The sequence below is a fragment of the Hypomesus transpacificus genome, chromosome 15 (assembly GCF_021917145.1).
Source record: "Hypomesus transpacificus isolate Combined female chromosome 15, fHypTra1, whole genome shotgun sequence".
Taxonomy (NCBI): domain Eukaryota; kingdom Metazoa; phylum Chordata; class Actinopteri; order Osmeriformes; family Osmeridae; genus Hypomesus; species Hypomesus transpacificus.
In genome coordinates, this window is record NC_061074.1 from 8048809 (window position 1) to 8067539 (window position 18731).

The following is an 18731-nucleotide window of genomic DNA, read 5'->3' on the forward strand; positions in this document are numbered from 1 at the left end:
CAACACATCAAGCGGGTAATAAGGATGTGTCTAACCGATCCACCCTCTCGGTATAAGCGGGAGTTTTCTGCCCTGGAAACGACCATGATGTATTTGCAGGTGCGAGCGCAGGTGTGCATAGACCTTCACGAGGGTATGTTTGTTACATGAACCGTTTCTTTCCTTCCTTTTATCTTATCAGACAAAACATCTGTACGTATACACTGTGGTACTCTGTGAGAGTTAACTGTGTGGCCTAGATTTATGTTTATTTGGAAATTACTTTACTGTGTAAATGATCATAGTACATATGTATTATCATTAACATGTTGAAAGTCTCTTGAACGTGGAATAATTTAATTTTAAAATTACTTGAACAAGTTTGATCGAGGCCTCGTGCCTTTGCTGTTTACATCGGAACATCCAATCTGCTTTCTTACAGCAACGCGCATCACCAGCGAGTGCAACCAATCAGTGGCGGCAGTTGGCAGTCACCGCCAAGCTTGTGTGCGGACTCTTGCTCTCTCAGGAAGTGGCGGAAGAGACAGAGAACGGTCTGCTTCGTTGACAGAAAGTAAAGAAAGTGACTTTCCCGTCATCTATTTGTTTACGGTATCTTACGGGACTTGATCAGTAAATGCACGGATACCGGGCAAAGGTAATTTGACTTGTTTTTTCCCCCCCACATTTACACTCGTATTGTTTATCTATTTTCTACCAGAAACGGTTTGTCAGAGGGTGTCTAGAAAGCGAGCTAGCTGTACATCTTTTCTAAGTTAGACAAGTGCAGACTGTTCAATGGACTGCTGGGACTGACATACGACCTGGCTAGGTTGACTAGCAAGTAAGCCAAAACCAAAAACGCTTCATTTCGTAGATTGCGCACTTTATTTCATAAATTCTAAAATACTTAAAGCTAGCTACTATTCCTCATGGGAATGCGGTTCGGTTACATTGTGGTTAGTTGGTCATTTTAATTGACATCGCCGACGGCGTAGCTTGCAACTAGCCTAGCTACTAAGCTAAACTAACTGACGAATGTGTGGTAACGCTCTATAAACTGGTTTAGTCAAAAACAATGTCCAGTTTAGGTAAATGAAGGTTACTGACTTTATATTTCTATTTTAGGTCAACATACCAGTCTACCAATTTATAGCAAGCTTTCGGCTAATTGGGACAGCACTTTTGAGCTAGCTAAAGCTACTGGCTATGTATTCTAGCTGAAGTTATAGTGTCCTAGCACTACTGTACTGTAGCTAAATTACAGAAATGTAGCTAGCTAGCATGGCTAGCTGTTTAACAAGTTAGACGTGCTATATTATGACTATCCCGCAAACATTCCACGTAATTATCATTTCAATTCATTGTTTGCCATTGTTTTTTCAAGCTGCTTGTTGCAAACGTGTCTCTTAAAAAATACAACCGCTTATGAGGTAATGCAACCTAGACAAGGTCGAAACATTTTTACCTGTGTATAGCCACCCACACAGATCATTTGCTGCAATCTGTAAGGCACTATAGCTGTCCCAGTTTGACACCAAAGAATTAGCTCTAACTAAATTGAACGTGAGCCTTAGTAACCCCCACCGGAGGAGATAATACTATAAAGGACCCATAAGGTAGTTCACACAACTACGTTCGTTTATGTGGAATGGTCTGCTATAGAGAACAAACCGGGGGCATGTTGTGCTGGTTTACTGTGCCACTCAGATTGAGGACAAGCTGTCAGATCTCAGTGCGACATCTGCTGTTTCTGCATAAAGAGCGTGGACATAATCCCTCTAACAGTGGAGGGAAGGGGAAAGAGGAGACCCTTGCACATAAGGTCATAAAATGTGGCACAGGTGTCTCCCTGGTATTCAGGCTGTACAGTTACGTTGGAGCTGTGTACTATAGCGTCAGTGAGCAAGTGTTCCTCACAGTGTGCTATATGTTTGCTGGAAAGGAGCCTCTCTTTAAATTCCCCATGGTGATTCAACCACTCATTGTGCTTTATGAGATTATGTAGCTCTTGAGAATGGGTGATGGTGCGGGGGGGGGGGTGTCAGTGGCAGCATGTGTGTGAGTTTTTTTGCGCGCCAGTTTTCCCAGCTGTCTTGGGCACCGTCTGTTTCCAAAGTCACTGGTATGTATGCCTCTGAGGACATTAGCAGTGTTCGGAGAGGACCAGTCTTGCAAAGTTGGTTTGACACCGTTAGACGATTCAACCCAGCCTCCTGTAAACCCCTAAAGTGAGCAAGCCCACGGATCTAAGGAATCAGTCACCCTTCCTACGACCCGCTTACAAGCTAAATGGTGCATAGATGCATATGTTGCCCATTTGTGTCATATAATATGAGATGTGAATTGTTTTTTTTAGGATATGGTTAAGAGATGAATTGCATGTTGTGTGAATTAGCCTCATCGCAGCCCTTGATGCGCAATATTAATAATATTTGTAGAAAAACAGGGTGACCTTGTTGTTCAAAGGGGGCTGGGGTGGATAATGGGCTTGGTGACAGATGGAGGGGGTCACTGTTTGGAGTGTCACGTACGCCTCATCTTCTAGTCAGTTCATTCCACCCACCCCCCAACACTAGCATTGTTCTCAGTGGTTGCGGTGTCAGGATAGTGCTTGTCCGGATCCACAGATTCCAGGTCAGTGGCCTTCATTCTTGAGCTTAAGGCTGTTGGGGGCGGGGCTTGTTACAAGGCATTTAAATGGAAGATGCCTGCCATTGTGTATTAATGCTGAGTGGGCACTCAATCTCTAAGATACCAGCTAGTATTTTTAGACTGACAATAATTATTTGAATATACTGTCCAACTTTGATAACAAGAAAAGGATAGCGTACGTTTTACAGCACAATACAGACATAACTAGTTTGATTTTGAGGATCTCAACCATTCTACGATTTGTTCCCCGATTGGCTATATAAAATAAGAGGTATTGGGCTACATTGACTACTGTGCTTTGATTGATTGAGAGTCCCACATGATCTAATGTGGTACTCACATTTTACATTTACATTTAGTCATTTAGCAGACGCTCTTATCCAGAGCGACTTACAGTAAGTACAGGGACAATCCCCCCAAGGCAAGTAGGGTGAAGTGTCTTGCCCAAGGACACAACGTCATTTGGCATGGCAGGGAATCGATCCGGCAACCTTCTGATTACTAGCCCGACTCCCTCACCGCTCAGCCATCGGACTCTTTATTTTGTTTCCATCTAATCGGAGAAGGAGCAGTGATGGAAAAAAGAGAAAGACCTCCAGCTACTCTAAACCTTCTCTTCTCCCTCCATAGGCTCTTTCCATGTTGGACAAAAGCCCATTATATGGAGTGCAGCCTGGGGGCCACGGGGGGGGCTATTGTGGGTTTGAACGTGGGCGGCACCGCCCTTTTCTCTGCTATTGATCCATTGAGTGGAGGCTCCCTCTCTCTCTGTGGCCGAGCTAGGCTCGCCAGCTGTCCACTTTATGGCCTTCCTGGGGTTCTTGTCGCCTTTGCGACAAAGGCCTGCATTCGCACGCTCAGAAGGCATTTAACAGCGTTGTGACGACGACTCCAGGCGTGCGCATCCTGCATCATAATGATCCTGTAACTCTGGGCCAATGATACCAGTGTGTCAGTATGTGCCAATGATAGTAACGTGTCATTAGGGACATGAAAGGCTGTCCCTAGACCATACACACCTGTGACCTTAACATCTAGACCCAAAAATTAAATCAGCATCATAAGTCATGTTGGTTCATTTACAATTTTCTAGGTATTTTGACTAAGTAGGCAGTTAGCTCTGGATAGACAGAAGGAGGAGCTACCATTACCCTGGGCAAGGGTGGTTTGAGTTGTGAAAAGCTGGGGGGGGGGAGCAGAGGGATGCATCCCTCCCTCCCTCCTTCAGCATGTCTTTCTCTGGCCAGTGATGCTTTCTACTGGGCTTCCGGCCTGTCAGCCTCCCTGGAGCTGCGTAGCCACAGGCAGGTGTTCAGCGTCCGTCTCCTGGGTTTGTGTTCATAGGAACTCTGTGTGGCCTGAGACTTCGGAAGGACTGCTGTTTGGCAAGAGAAGCTGTGCGTTAGCTGCAACACGATGGCCAACACTGTAAGTGGACTACCTTCATTACTGTGTCGTACTGTATGCCTTTTGATGGTCACCCATAGTTCATAAAAGCCATGCTCTAATACACGGGTGAATCGTAGGCCCAAAACTGTACTGCATTAGCATAGATTACAGTCTGTTATGTATAGTTCAGATCATATACAGTATATCATGGTCTGTATTACTCAATATATTAGCTAAGGCTTATGGTAGTTTGCTAGACAGTGTGCAGAACGTTTGTATGTTTTGTAGAATGAGTGAGAATGAATTTGATAATCCTTCCCAGTGTTTCTAGCCTGGGTAGCTCCCATGACCCGTGTATTGTGTCGCTAGTGTTGATTTCACTCGCCTCCGGGTCCCTGTTTCCCAGGTGGGAGCTGCCACAATCTGTGGAGACCTGAAGGCATTCCTGAGCAATAACCAAAACCTCCCTAAAGGTAAGAACCCATGTTCATAAGCGCATCTGCCAGTTATGTAAGATTACATGTAGGCATAGCACACATGTCTGTGGAGCTGTTGAGGCTTGGTTAACACTGCTGTAACAAATCAATAAAGTTACATCTAATATCTAGCCTAAACGTGGGTATAGCTTTTTGTTGGAAAATGACTCAAATTTGAAAAACCTGATTCTAGGAGTCTCCGATTACTCTGCGTGGCATTTTGCAAAATGCCATTCCTTCATGTTGTTTGATAACTTCAGCTGTGGATGATTTCACCATCGCTCCCCTACTACTAGGGCATGATGTTATCTGGGGTTACCCTAGCTGTTGATGAGCAGTCCTAGACTCTGCTGGCAGAGCAGCAGGCTCTGACGTGCCCAGTGCACTACCCCCTCTCAGCTTCACAGGGAAGCTGCTGCTCTCCCAGATCAGACAGACCAAAGTAAAGGATTACCCATTAGCCCAGGATCTCAGCCTCCCCGGCCGTGCAGAAGTGTTAGAGAGGGGCGTCCGTGTGGCTGCTCAGGGTCGTGGGTAGCTGTTGACGGACGAGCAGCGTGCAGTCGGTGTGAAGCGAGGCCTCGTGGTCCCGGCACCCGCCTGAGTTCAGGTGGACTCTGAGCTCGTGCGGCCATGCCTGGCTGGTTCTCTCAAGTTTCCATTGAATGGTAACAAAAGAGGCAGCGAGAGTGGGAGCATGTGTGAGGAGGGCCCTGGATCCCCTGGCAGCACGAGCTGAGAGACATGTGCTCTGCACTTCAGGTAAACCAACGCTCCTTTCCTTCTCTCTGCATCTCGTCTCGTTCTAAGGGGATTTGCTGTGTGTGTCTGGGATTATCTGGCACACTGGGAACAGGGGGAGGCGAGGGAAGGGAAGGGGAGGGCAGTAGAGAGGGAGAGCCCCCCCACCCACAACCACCTCCAGCCCTACTGGAAGTTGTTCACTAGCTGCATGCCTGCGGGGGGAGGGGTAGAGTAAGTTTACTCACTGTGGGACTGGGTCTGGGGCAGAGAGGGAGAAAGAACCATGGAGGTTGTGCTGGTGCCTCTCCATAGAGACACAGGTAAATACAAGCTGCTGCTCCTGCTGTGATGTTTGTGAAAACTTTCCCGGGATTGGCTGTTGCGTTGATACTCGGAGAACGTTGTTCTGTTGGCTAGTTCTACCTGTGGATGACTTTTTTTCTCCTCAGGAAAAAGTCACACTTAAAACTCTTTCTGTGTTGAACGACTTGTGTTGTTAACCACTGTCTTTAACTGCTTTTGCTAGTCATGGTGGAGCCCAGGTTAGTTTCCCTATGGCTCTTCTGGGTGTATGACTGTTTGTTTTCATAGTAGCGCAGAGTGTTGTGGTTTGGAGCTGTTTCAGGCTTCATGCTGAAGCAGGGTGGTTTCCAAGAGCTGCAGGGGACTAAATTACTGTTCACACTTGTTTTGCCTCTGCATGAGCAGTCAAAGTATGGGATCAATCCGGCCACGCTCTTTCTCTCAATGTTATTGATGACAAACATGTGTACTCTTGTGGGATTCTTGATTAGAAAAAGAGTGCACTTGGGTTTGAAGGACACCAGAGTGGTTGTCCTAGAGCCGTGTTGCATTATAGTTTTTTCTGTTCCCGTGTTAGGTTTAAATGTCCAACATGGTCTCAGGTCTCAGGTTAGTTTTCAGGTTTTTCAGAGAAGAACTGGATTTGTGAATGGACGATTATCTAACTTTTGATCGAAACCCCTCTCCCTGACATGCATTTCTCCCTTTGTAAATAGATCTAAATTAACCACCACAGTAATTTCCTCCTCAAGTTGCGTCCTGTGTGTGTGGTGTGTGTGTGTGTGGGTGGGGTATGCATGTTTCTCTGTGTGCTGGTGTGTATGTGGGGTGTGCATGTTTCTCTGTGTGCTGGTGTGTGTGTGGGGTGTGCATGTTTCTCTGTGTGCTGGTGTGTGTGTGGTCTGTGTGTGGGGTGTGCATGTTTCTCTGTGTGCTGGTGTGTGTGTGTGGGGTGTGCATTTTTCTCTGTGTGCTGGTGTGTTTGAGTCATAATGGAAATGAAGGCTAAGTGCACCAGTTCAGCTGTATTCTAATGAAGCAGCCTTCATTGTTGCTCCTTAAAGCGACGGCTGCATTCCAGAGAAGACCAGCCCTCAGTCTGCATACACACACACACACACACACACACAGGGTGTACTGGTTCGCCCAGGCTTCTCTCTCCCAGGCTGGGCCTGGTGTTGGCCGGCACAGGGCCAACCTGTGCCCCCCCAACTCCTCACTGCTGCCAGGGTCCAGGGGTCACTAAACATCCAGCTCCAGTTAACAATGAGAGACTCTCTCTGGGATGGAGTTCAGGCTAAATGCTAGGACGTTTGACAGCAGATGAACTGTGTTGGAGGACGTGGACGGGTTCGTCCAGATTTGCCTAGAACATGCCCTGGTGTTGAACTGGGACAGTATTGTTTCTGTGTGTGTGGGGGTCATTCTGCTGGGGGTAGATCTTGCTGGCGGGCCACTTACTGCTGTGATGTTGGGAGTGAGGCCTTGGCATTTAAGAGTATCTACATGCGTCAGACTCCATGTCATTTGCATTTCTTACAAACGGCCACTCCATGTCTAGGCAAGCTTTTGTTCCTCCTCAGTCTGTTGAGTATGCAGTGTGGAAGTATGGAGTACAAATGAAACAGGTAGTTGTTGGGTAAACACTAGGGAGTCAGGTGGCTGAGCGGTTAGGGAATTGGGATAGTAATCTGAAGATTGCCAGTTCGTGCCATGTGACGTTGTGTCCTTGGGCTAGGCACTTCACCCTACTTGCCTCGGGGAGAATTTCCCTGTACTTACTGTAAGTCGCTCTGGATAAGAGCGTCTGCTAAATGATTAAATGTAATGTAAATGTAATGTAAATGTAATATCACAGTTTCTCTCTCTTTACCCCTTCCCAGGAGTATCCTTAGTGACTCAGACAAACTACAGCCCAGCAACTAAGATCACTCTAGGAGCAGTCAACGCCAATGTGGGGTCTCAAATGGTGAGTATTTCAAAATAACTTCATTAACAATCTCTCTCAACCAGATAGCTCTCTTGAGTGGTGTTTAGGCAGCTGGGCCAGTTGCGGTTCCACCTACTGACCACACGGGGGCAACGGGAGACAAGGCTGTGGAACGGCTCCGTGGAGATTCACCTCTGACGCTCATGGACGTTACGCATGCATGTGCAACAACTACTTCCGACACCCACATTGTGTTCCATGGTGGCATGGGGGAAGGGCATCCCCACCGTCACTCTAGCTGAGTGAGAACAAAAGCCTCTGCTGTCTCTTAATGAGATTGTTAGCCGTTGGGCGTCAACGAGGGGCTCGTTAAGAAGGCCCCGGCTCGTTAGCGTTGCGAGTGACTCCGGTGGGTCGAGGTAGCGGAGCTTCCTTCCTGACCTCGGCCCCCCCGGCCTCTCCGTCCTCACTTTCCCCGGCCTCTCCGTCCTCTCTTCCCCCAGCCTCTCCGTCCTCACTTCCCCCGGCCTCTCCGTCCTCACTTCCCCCGGCCTCTCCATCCTCTCTTCCCCCGGCCTCTCCGTCCTCTCTTCCCCCGGCCTCTCCGTCCTCACTTCCCCCGGCCTCTCCGTCCTCACTTCCCCCGGCCTGGTCACGGCCTCGGACCCGGTGCATGCGGAGCCCCGTGTTTCTGCCCGCCGTGTTTGCGCCGACTCTTTGGAGCCGTATGAATATTAATGAGGAGCCGGAATCACGGCAGTGGTTCAGTTGTGGTGGGGGGAGGGGGAGGGGGGGCTACAGGTCGACGTCACTTCCTGTCGCAGCCGTGGTGATTGATGGCTCAGGTGCAGCTGTCCTTGAGCAGAGGTCATGATCCCCCGCAGCACAGATGGAAAAGGACGCTTGAAAGGCTACCCAGGCGTGGGGGGAGGGGGAGAGAGGAGCAGGAGAGAGTGAGGAGCAGGAGAGAGTGAGGAGCAGGAGAGAGTGAGAGAGTGAGGAGCAGGAGAGAGTGAATCCAAGGACGGCTAGAATGAGGAAGCGGGAAGTATATTCTGTAGGCATGTGTTCCTGTTTGCTGCTCTCCATTGGAAGAGCCACCGCATTGTTTCTGCTGCGACCCATTGTTTGATGTGGGGAAACAGGAAGATTTGAAGATGTCGCCGATGAAGGTGATGAGCTCCTCACACGTACGCCTCCATCAGAATGCTGTGAAGCATTGCATTATGGGTTTGTGGGTTCAAGAGGTCTAGGAATAGCCCCCGGTATTATTGGCATCCAGCTGACCCCCACCCCCGTCTTAGATCTGCCTTGGTCTGAAGGTGTCAGAAGGTGTCCTTCACCACCACCACGACCACCCTGAGGTCCCCACTGTCTCTCCCCAGAGCACACCTCCCCACCACCCTGTGGTCTCCCACTGTCTCTCCCCAGAGCACACCTCCCCACCACCCTGAGGTCTCCCACTGTCTCTCCCCAGAGCACACCTCCCCACCACCCTGTGGTCTCCCACTGTCTCTCCCCAGAGCACACCTCCCCACCACCCTGAGGTCTCCCACTGTCTCTCCCCAGAGCACACCTCCCTACCACCCTGAGGTCCCACTGTCTCTCCCCAGAGCACACCTCCCCACCACCCTGAGGTCTCCCACTGTCTCTCCCCAGAGCACACCTCCCTACCACCCTGAGGTCTCCCACTGTCTCTCCCCAGAGCACACCTCCCCACCACCCTGTGGTCTCCCACTGTCTCTCCCCAGAGCACACCTCCCCACCACCCTGAGGTCCCCCACTGTCTCTCCCCAGAGCACACCTCCCCACCACCCAGGCCGTGCACCCCCAGCCCCTCGCTCACCGTAGCCCGGCCGCCCTCCTCTCCGTGGGACAGCGTCTCAGTCTCTCTCCCTTCTGGTTTGTGTGTGTGTGTTGCAGATCCTCAGCACGCCACAGAGAGTTCCGCACGCAGGTAGCATCATCATAAGCAGCCCGTTCACTCACGCTCCCAGCATGGTGGCCCCGGGACGCCCGCAGGACCATAACGAGTGGACCCCGGGGTGAGCCCGCCTCGCTGTCGCACACGCACGCACTCGCACGCATAAGGAGGGCTCCAATGACATTTCTACATCCTCTGAATTGACCGTGCATTGATCGTATTTGTCTCCTTGTGATTCCCAGGGCCAAGAAACGCACACACGAGTACCTGGACCCATATTTCTCAGACCGGTGAGTTCATGGGTTCATGTACCTGATGACGTATGTAGATATGGATCGGATTCTTCCTCTGTTAGGGAGATTAGGGATGAAATCATTTCATTGCATGACAGTGCTCAGGCTTTTAAGCCTAGCTCTATATAACAGTATTATGACCTTGTGATTCAGTCACATATGAAGAAATGTTTCCATTAATGCCAGAGAGAGAGACTCTAGAGACATGCATTTCTTCTCTCACCACAATGGTCTCTGCGGTGAGAGAATGGTCACAATAGGCAGAGTCTGCCAGGATTGAGAGATCATCTGGACACGTATCCCTCTCTGTCCATGTCCCTGGGTGTCTCTGTCTGTCTGTGTCTCTAATCGCGTCTCTGTGTCCCCTTCTCCTCTGCAGGGACGGGCTCTTCTCAGGAGACTCCTCAGCCAGGTAACTCTCACTTCCTGACTACAGCCGTCCTACCTGACTGGGTGGGGCGTATCGGGGGTCTGGCGGGGGGGGGGGTGTGACTGACTGAGTCGGCCTCCATCTATATTGGTGTGACGTGGGCCAGGGCTGCTCAGAGGAACACAGGCTGCAGAGACGCAAACATCCTGCCCTGAGAGATCAGAGCACTGCTGACTCACCAGGGCACAGCGCCTCATCTCTCTTTCCTGTTCTTGTTCTCCGTCTCTCTCGCCTCGACGCTTCCCCTCTTCTTCTCCTTGTTTCTGTTCTCCTCTGTGTTCTTACTACGGAGTCCTCCCTCCCCCGTTCACAGTCTGTCTCTCAGTAACGGTTCTGTTGTCAGAATCATCACCGTCTCTTCCCTTCCGTCTCTCCCAAGAAACAACAACATGAAGAAATGAGATCCAGGATTATGACTGATGAAGGTGGACAGCTGGTCAATTTTTTGTTATGTTAATGAACAACTCGATTTGACAGGGGACTAAGTAAACAGATTGTGTGAGTGTGGAGATGGTTTCTGTGGTGTGCCACGTATTGCGGGCATTGAAATATTAAAACCCTGAGAGACTTCCTGTTTCCTGCATCCCACGTTTTCCCGAGTGAATAATTCACAGCATAGTAGGAATGATGAGACCGACCCCCACTAACTCACCCACCCCCCTCCCACACTCACTTTCAGCCTCTTTGCCCTACATCTCTCTCTCTCTCCTCTCTCTCTCCATCACTCCTCCACCATGTCTCCCTCTCTCTTTTCCCAAACACAGGCTACACTCTCTTCTGTATTTTCTCTAAACGCTCCTGCTCCCCCCCCTCAAGCTCCACTAGCTTGCAATGTTTCCACAAACTCCCCTCTGCCCTGCGCGTCCACAGGAATCTCCATCTCCCACTCTGCTCTGGTCGTTTCTCATGTCTAGTCTCTCCTCATCTCTCTCTCTGGCGACACACACATACACACTAGGTGAGAGCAGCTCCTCACTATCACCCCTCCCCCCCTCTCTCTTTCGGATGTGTCTGCTGCGTTCCAGTAAAAGGTCATGTAGTCCATTCCCTGGCTCTGGAGACACACTGTCAAGACACAAACGGTGATGCTTAGATGGCGGCACCTCTGTTGCTAGGCAGAAATTAAACGTGCCGTGGCCCTGGAGATTTGATTGTGAGCCTGTGTGTGTTTGGAAATGAGATGTACACGTGTGTGAGTGTGAACACGCATGTGCTGGCTCATGCCCCGTCACACACTGTCCCTGCCCCCCCACTGTGTCCCTGCCCCCCCCCCCCCCCCCCCCACTGTGTCCCTGCCCCCCACTCTCCTTCATGAAATATCCTTTTATTTCATTTTTTTTGTGTGTCACTACTCTCCTCCAATCTTCCCAAATTTCTCAAGCTAAGGACCCGGAACTAACATGCACTGACAACTGCGAACCCTTAGCTTCCACCATGCAGCGTGCTGCCACCCCCACCGTCATCCCCCACCTTCCCACAAGCCCTTTCTCCCCTCCTCCTCCTCGTGTGCTTCTCACAGCTTGGGTTATGTAACGAGTAGCTCCACAGTTGTCTCCTCTACTCTACTCTGCTGCGTGAGCCCCATTGAGCAGCACTGGAGGGGGGGGGGGGGGGGGGGTGCGTATGCTCCGCTACGAGGGTGGGGGAGGTTTGTGAATGGACGAGTCAAACCCTCAATCTGCCGTGTGCCTGGCCTACATGTACATGTCCTTCAGTCCTCTCTCTCTCTCTCTCCATTTCTCTCTCTCTCCATTTCTCTCTCTCTCCATTTCTCTCTCTCGCTCTCCATTTCTCTCTCTCTCTCTCCATTTCTCTCTCTCTCCATTTCTCTCTCTCTCTCTCCATTTCTCTCTCTCTCCATTTCTCTCTCTCTCTCTCCATTTCTCTCTCTCTCTCTCCATTTCTCTCTCTCTCTCTCCATTTCTCTCTCTCTCCATTTCTCTCTCTCTCTCTCCATTTCTCTCTCTCGCTCTCCATTTCTCTCTCTCTCTCTCCATTTCTCTCTCTCTCTCTCCATTTCTCTCTCTCTCTCTCCATTTCTCTCTCTCGCTCTCCATTTCTCTCTCTCTCTCTCCATTTCTCTCTCTCTCTCTCCATTTCTCTCTCTCTCTCTCCATTTCTCTCTCTCTCTCTCCATTTCTCTCTCTCTCTCTCCATTTCTCTCTCTCTCTCTCCATTTCTCTCTCTCTCTCTCCATTTCTCTCTCTCGCTCTCCATTTCTCTCTCTCTCGCTCCCTTTCTCCATTTTTCTCTCTTGCTCCTTCTCTCTCTCCATTTTTCTCTCTCTTGCTCCTTCTCTCTCTCCATTTGTCTTTCTCTCGCTAGCTCTCTCTCTCTCTTCATTTCTCTTTCTCTCGCTCGGTCCCTCTCTCTCTCTCCACTTCTCTTTCTCTCGCTCCCTCCCTCTTGCGCTGTCTCTCTCCATTTCTCTCTCGTTCTTCTCTCCTTTTTCGTTCTCACACACATTTACGCCCTCATGCATACATACATTCTGCCTGCATCCCTTAGTGTGACATCATTTTCCCTACATCACAGCCCGTTCGGCCAATTAGACGTCACCGCTCACGGTACATCTGTGTGCTCTGGGACTGCGAAATTGCCGTATGACGGTTACGTAACCTAACGGAACACAAAAGCGACCCGTCTCTGAAACTCTTCCTCTTCAGACATCCTCCTCATTATCTTTCCAATGCTGCCTAATTCTTTGGTGTCCCCTTGTTCCTCCCTGTGCTCATCCAAGCCCGGGAGCCTCTGAATGAGCCTGTGTTTGAGTCACGACCGTGCGGCTAGTGTCCACTACAACATCAGCTGGGTTTGTTTCTTCATGTTCACGTGTCGTTTTTTTTTTTTTCCGGCTGATTTCTAGAATGTCTTTTTCTCAAGTTGTAAGAACGACCGCTGCCTCTGACACATCAGGGTTCCATTCAGTGAAATAATTAATGATTGTGGTTGTGCCATGTGGAGCTCACTAGGGTCATGAAATATGAGAGCCCCCCATCGCCCCTCTTCTCTCTCTCTCTGTCTCTATCTCTGTCTCTCACTCTCTCTCTCCTCCCCCCCTCTCTCTCTCCCCCCCCTCTCTCTCTCTCCCCCTCTCTCTCCTCCCCCCTCTCTCTCTCTCTCTCTCTGGGGTAGGCCTACAGGGGGCCCGGGTTAGACTGCAGCCTTGTGAGAAGGAGGACATGTGTGCTCTGCTGCCCAAATGCCAGAGGCCCAGCGTGGAAGCGTGCCTCATGCCATGTGCTCGTCATCAGCAGGCTGCGCTCTGCAACACCTGGGACAGCCCTCCAAGGATCACACACTCCCCATAGTGGGGAGATGTAGTGGATCCATGGGAGGGGGTGTGTGTTATTGGGGTGTAGAGGTGGTCTGTTACCCCAGAAATATGAAGAGCCCGATTTGACCAATGACGTCCACCCGGGAGCAGACGTATTCCATCCTGGGTAAAGCTCATGGTCTCAGCGCAACATCAGATGGGTTCTGTTTCAGGAGTGGGTTGAAAGGGCTGTTGTGATTGGCTTCTGTTCACATGACCAGAAGCTAAGAGGTTGTTCAGTTTTATGGGGTCCTCGCGCACGTCCAGAAGATGTGGTTTCATAGGTCGGGGCGGTGAACGTGTAAAAATTTTTTATTAAGGACCCTGCATGTTTGTGTTCCTCACAGCAAGAGGATGAGGAAGGGAGACAAGAACGGCAAGGGCCTGAGGCACTTCTCCATGAAGGTGTGCGAGAAGGTGCAGAAGAAGGGAACCACGTCCTACAACGAGGTGGCAGACGAGCTGGTGGCTGAGTTCACCAGCGCCGGCAGCGTGATGCCCACCGACTCGGTGAGTTTGCGGTGCGGAAGATGTGGTCAGGACGTGGCAACGCTCAGCTCTCACGCTCTCCTCGGAGGAAGCAGGAAGGGTTGGCGTTGACGCCTGAAATCCGAGTCTGTGTGTTTGTTTTCCAAAGCAACCCCTTTCCCTCTGACTTCTGCGTGTGCTTGGCGAATACTTTCCATTATTACTACTGACAGGCCACTCAGAATACCCTCACCCAAGGCCTTAATCTGCTTTACTTCCTGAGGAATGCCAAGAGCATAAGTCATTAAAAAAGATTTAGTATGAGCCCGGGCTCTGGAGGGCGCACACCCGAGGAGCGGTCCAGGCCACGAGGCCACTGTCCCAGACACTCCCCCCCACCCCGGTCCTCTCTGTGACGCCCCCCCCCCCACCCCGGTCCTCTCTGTGACGCCCCCCTTCCCCGGTCCTCTCTGTAAAGGCCGATTTATACTTCTGCGTCTCCGTTAACGGACAGACGCATGCACGGAGTCGGACGGATTGGTTGAATTTATACTACTCCAACGGCTCTGCGTGCTGAAAGCAATTCACCGCCAGAACAATAGATGGCGCTGCACTGCGACGCTAGCTAGGTTATCGAAAAGTCGGAGCAAATTTACAAACGAACCGTTTCATTATTAAAATTAGCACATTTTCAGCAACTGCACTGCCCATTTCTCGTTACATTTTAATTCAGATGCTGATTTACATGAACTGTTTAGCTGAAATATGAATTGTAAAAACTTACAAAAATGGCGGTCAAAGGATTCTTTTCTCTTATTGGTCACGGCAACCCCGCCCCCACCCCTGACGCAAGCGGTTCTTAATACGGACCAATCACAGCCAAGGGGTATCCGTAAAATGACGGACGCACGGACGGATAGTCAGGAAAATCAGGAGGTGCACACAAAGCTTTGCGAGGGGCTCGGAGAGGACACGCAGAGGGCGTTTCTTGACGGAGAGGGCGTTCCCCGTGTGCGTGTGCGTAAAAACGCAGAAGTATAAATTGGCCTTAACGCACCTGTCCCCCCCCCCACCCCACAGCAAGTGTACGACCAGAAGAACATCCGGCGACGTGTGTACGACGCCCTGAACGTGCTGATGGCCATGAACATCATCTCCAAGGAGAAGAAGGAGATTCGCTGGATCGGCCTGCCCACCAACTCTGCCCAGGAGTGCCAGACCCTGGAGGTGAGCTGGGCGCTGAGCAGCACTCTGGGAACTGTCCCTGTCGCCTCGCAGGGAGAGGGGGAGGGGAATGGGATTGGAAGGGGGGGAGGAGAGGATGATAGCAGAGGTAAGGGATGGCAGACAAAGAAGGAAGACTAAAGACCTTAGTTAGTTCTGTCTGTCAAATGTCACCCTGCGCAGCACTAGGCCCGGCACATTCTCTCACACGCACCCACACACACACCATTTCAGCAGAGGGACTGGGATTGGTGGTGACAGGCAAGGAGAGGTCTCTTAGTAGTTCAGCCTTCCTGCTGCTGGGCTGGTTTGACGGAACATTCTGGCCTTCTAACACAGTACAGACGAAAATACCTCAGTGGGATTGAAATGTGTTTTCCACTCAGGTGGAGAAACAGAAACGCTTGGAGAGAATCCGTCAGAAGAAAGTCCAGCTGGAGGAACTCATCCTACAGGTACTGAACGCACACGGCCTACATTTAGACACGTGCGTGTTTACTGAACTGAGATGGTGTCACATGGATCGAAAGCTTGATGTTGAAAGCTATCTGTGAAGATGAAGGAATGAAAATGGGCAGTTGTCTAAAAATACAATCCTCATTTGCATGTGATTAGCATATGAAAAGAATCCTTCCTCTCCCCTCTGAATGACCTCTCAAGCCCCATTGGGCCACAGGCTAGAGGAGGGGCTTGTGAGAGGGCAGCATTCTCGGCAGGAAATCAAAGGATTTTTTTTTTTTTTTTATACAGCCAATCAGCCGCTTCTGTTGTATATATTCAAGGATTGGGATTAATGATTGGTATTGGGTAAATTGACACAAGACGCTGTTTGGTGTTTGTCAAGCTAAATCAATTTCTTCTTCCCCCCCCCCCCCCCCCACTCTCTTGCTACTTACAGCAAATAGCCTTTAAAAACCTGGTTCAGAGGAACAAAGCGTGCGAGGCGGCTAGCCAGGCCCCGCCCCCTTCTGGCTCTGTCATTCAGCTGCCTTTCATCATCCTCAACACAGACGTCCACACAGTCATAGACTGCTCCATCTCCAGCGACAAGTACGTGTCACCCTCTCCTCAACGCCTGTCCAAGAGACCCTCCGGAGCTCTCGCTACCACACTGCCTCTAGTGGCCGTCTCTTAGCCAAGTGCTACGGACGTCTTTAGTACTAAAAAACCCCACCGATTCTTTTTCTCCCAGGGAAAGTTTACAAATCAACACAATACACAGGCTTTCACAACAGCTTAACGTATTGCTTTAATCTCTTTCAATTATTGGGCTGTAATCAAGGCCTTGTTTTCCCCAGATTAAAACTGTAATTTCCAGCTAACTGCTAAGAAATGAACCAGTCTGTTATATAGGCTATTTCTTTGTAATTTAATTTCTTTGAGAAATTGTTCAATTTCATATATCTTTGGAACAGACAGACACTCCACCTACAATCACACACATAATCCCTGCTATGCCAATGCCAAGGGAAGATTTCTTTAAAAGGCTGTGGCCCTCTACTTCTTCTGCTAGGTGCGAATACCTCTTCAACTTTGACAACACATTCGAGATCCATGACGACATCGAGATTCTGAAGCGCATGGGCATGTCTCTGGGTTTGGAGAGTGGGAAGTGTACGCCAGAGGGGTTCAGAGTAGCCAAATCTCTCGTGCCAAAGTCTTTGGAGTCCTACGTCGCAGGTAGGACTGGGGGAAGGGGCCATGGGACATGATGTGTAGAGAGGACTGTGGTTACGTGTGTGTGTGTGTGTGGGGGGGGGGGGCAGTGTGGAAGTGTGTGTGGGGGCGGGGGGGGAGTGTGGATGTGTGTGTGTGAGGGCGGGGGGGGGGGGGGAGTGTGGATGTGTGTGTGTGGGGGGGGGAGTGTGTGTGTGGGGGGCAGTGGGGGGGGGGAAGTGTGTGTGTGTGGGCGGGGGGGGGGGGGAGTGTGGATGTGTGTGTGTGAGGGCGGGGGGGGGGGGGGGGGGAGTGTGGATGTGTGTGTGTGGGGGGGGGGAGTGTGTGTGTGGGGGGCAGTGGGGGGGGGGAAGTGTGTGTGTGTGGGAGTGTGGAAGCCTCCTTCCCTGGGGAAACCCTTCTGACCTTCCCTCCTCGTCCCTCCTGCAGGCATGAGCAGGGGCAGTCAGCTCTCTGTGACAGGCAGCCTGGACTCCTCCTCTCTGAACGGCAGGAGGAGCCACAGCAGCACCGGCCGCTCCTTCACCTCAGAGCCCCGTGGTCAGACCCCCAGCTCCTTCAACGAGGAGGAGGAGGAAGAGGAGGAAGATGACGACGATGACGAGCCCTCCTCCCCAGAATGATGGAAAGTCCATAGTAATGCCCTCCTCCATGCCTCTCCACGGCCTCCCATTTCCCTCTCCTAACACAAGAAGAAGAAGGTGGAGGAGGTGGTATAATACAGGAAATAAGCTGCCATTCAGGTCTATAATAAGATATTTTAGAAGCATTTATCTCTTTCCCATGACCTTCCTTGTAGTTGTTTTGTAAATACTGCTCCTGTGATTACCCCTGCAGCGAAAAAATAAGGTTGTGTGCCATTTTCTGCCCAGGGTGAAAAGAAGTTACAGACTAGTTCTCAGAGCAATTCTGTTAAGATTTGAGTGCTATGTTTTTGTAGGTGCTTTCGACTAAACGAGCTGAGAGTTGTGTTGTTCCTATGCATCTAAACATGCCGTAGTGGGTGTTTCTTAGCTTGAAACATCACAGACTCAGTGCTTTATCTCATGAACAGAATGTCCTTGGGATTATTGAAGATGTCATATTTATTTCCCTCTGACATTGAAAGGTGAAACCATATATGAGTAGTACATGTGTTGGTGTATGCTAGTGTTTTTCTTTATGTTCGTTTATGGCAAAGTTGATCTAAATTGATGCCAGCTGATGCCACTCTAAGTTTCCATGAAAGTAAAAAATCTTAATTTAAAATGTTTAGATCATAACAGAAGGGGATTTATAGACTTCTTTGACACAAAAACATTTTGTAAAATCATATTTTTTAATGTTACTTAGGATATTTTGCATATTTCACAGTTTACTTCTTTGCTAATGCTGCAGCTGTTTGAAAGATTTTCCAGCAACCTTTAACGCAGATAGGCATTCTGCATTGTTACGAGGAGGATAAGGAATGTTTTTTTTTTTTTGGTGTGTATGTGAGAACCCCTTAGTCTATCTCTTCTGGATGCCTTTTTAACATAATCCCAAAGCCAAACAATGCCCTCTGAGACCCAAAGTATGTTTAGTCTAAATTACTTTTGAGCTCAGATCTCTTTAGGACCTTATTGGACATTCCACCTAGGAAGATTTGTACTCTGTGTGGAGGGCTCAGCAGGTATAACTGTCTGTAAATATACATAAATAAACATATAATTTTGGTTACAGAAATATTTGTCATCAATAAGAGAAGCACTTTTACAGTTCTTTCATTTTTCACATTTCTTATATTGAATCTGTTATATTTAAAGCCTATATGCATAAAACTGCCTCTGAATGTATGGCATTCAGATATGTTGAATGACCTAAGAATAAAACATATCGTATTTTGCCACAACCTGAGCCCTCAAATAACCTCCTTACCAGCTACAGTAGTAGGCCTATAGCGAC

General features: G+C 49.8%; 1 protein-coding gene across 3 annotated transcripts; it reads left to right on the forward strand.

Annotated features, from left to right (window-relative positions):
- The first annotated feature begins 486 nt into the window (after nt 1-486).
- On the forward strand, nt 487-18512 carry tfdp2 (transcription factor Dp-2). 3 transcript variants are annotated; one of them, XM_047035775.1, is made up of 13 exons: nt 487-637; nt 3979-4062; nt 4430-4496; nt 7430-7515; nt 9400-9521; nt 9643-9690; nt 10073-10105; nt 13787-13949; nt 14988-15134; nt 15518-15586; nt 16030-16181; nt 16645-16811; nt 17238-18512. In XM_047035775.1, the coding sequence occupies exons 2-13, from the start codon at nt 4051-4053 to the stop codon at nt 17429-17431; spliced, it is 1260 nt and encodes a 419-aa protein (XP_046891731.1). In that variant the 5' UTR covers nt 487-637; nt 3979-4050; the 3' UTR covers nt 17432-18512. The 3 variants fall into 3 exon arrangements, with proteins under 3 accessions (XP_046891731.1, XP_046891730.1, XP_046891732.1); XM_047035774.1 differs by lacking the exons at nt 487-637; nt 3979-4062; nt 4430-4496 and adding an exon at nt 4548-5261; XM_047035776.1 differs by lacking the exons at nt 487-637; nt 3979-4062; nt 4430-4496 and adding an exon at nt 5335-5563.
- The last annotated feature ends 219 nt before the right edge of the window (nt 18513-18731 follow it).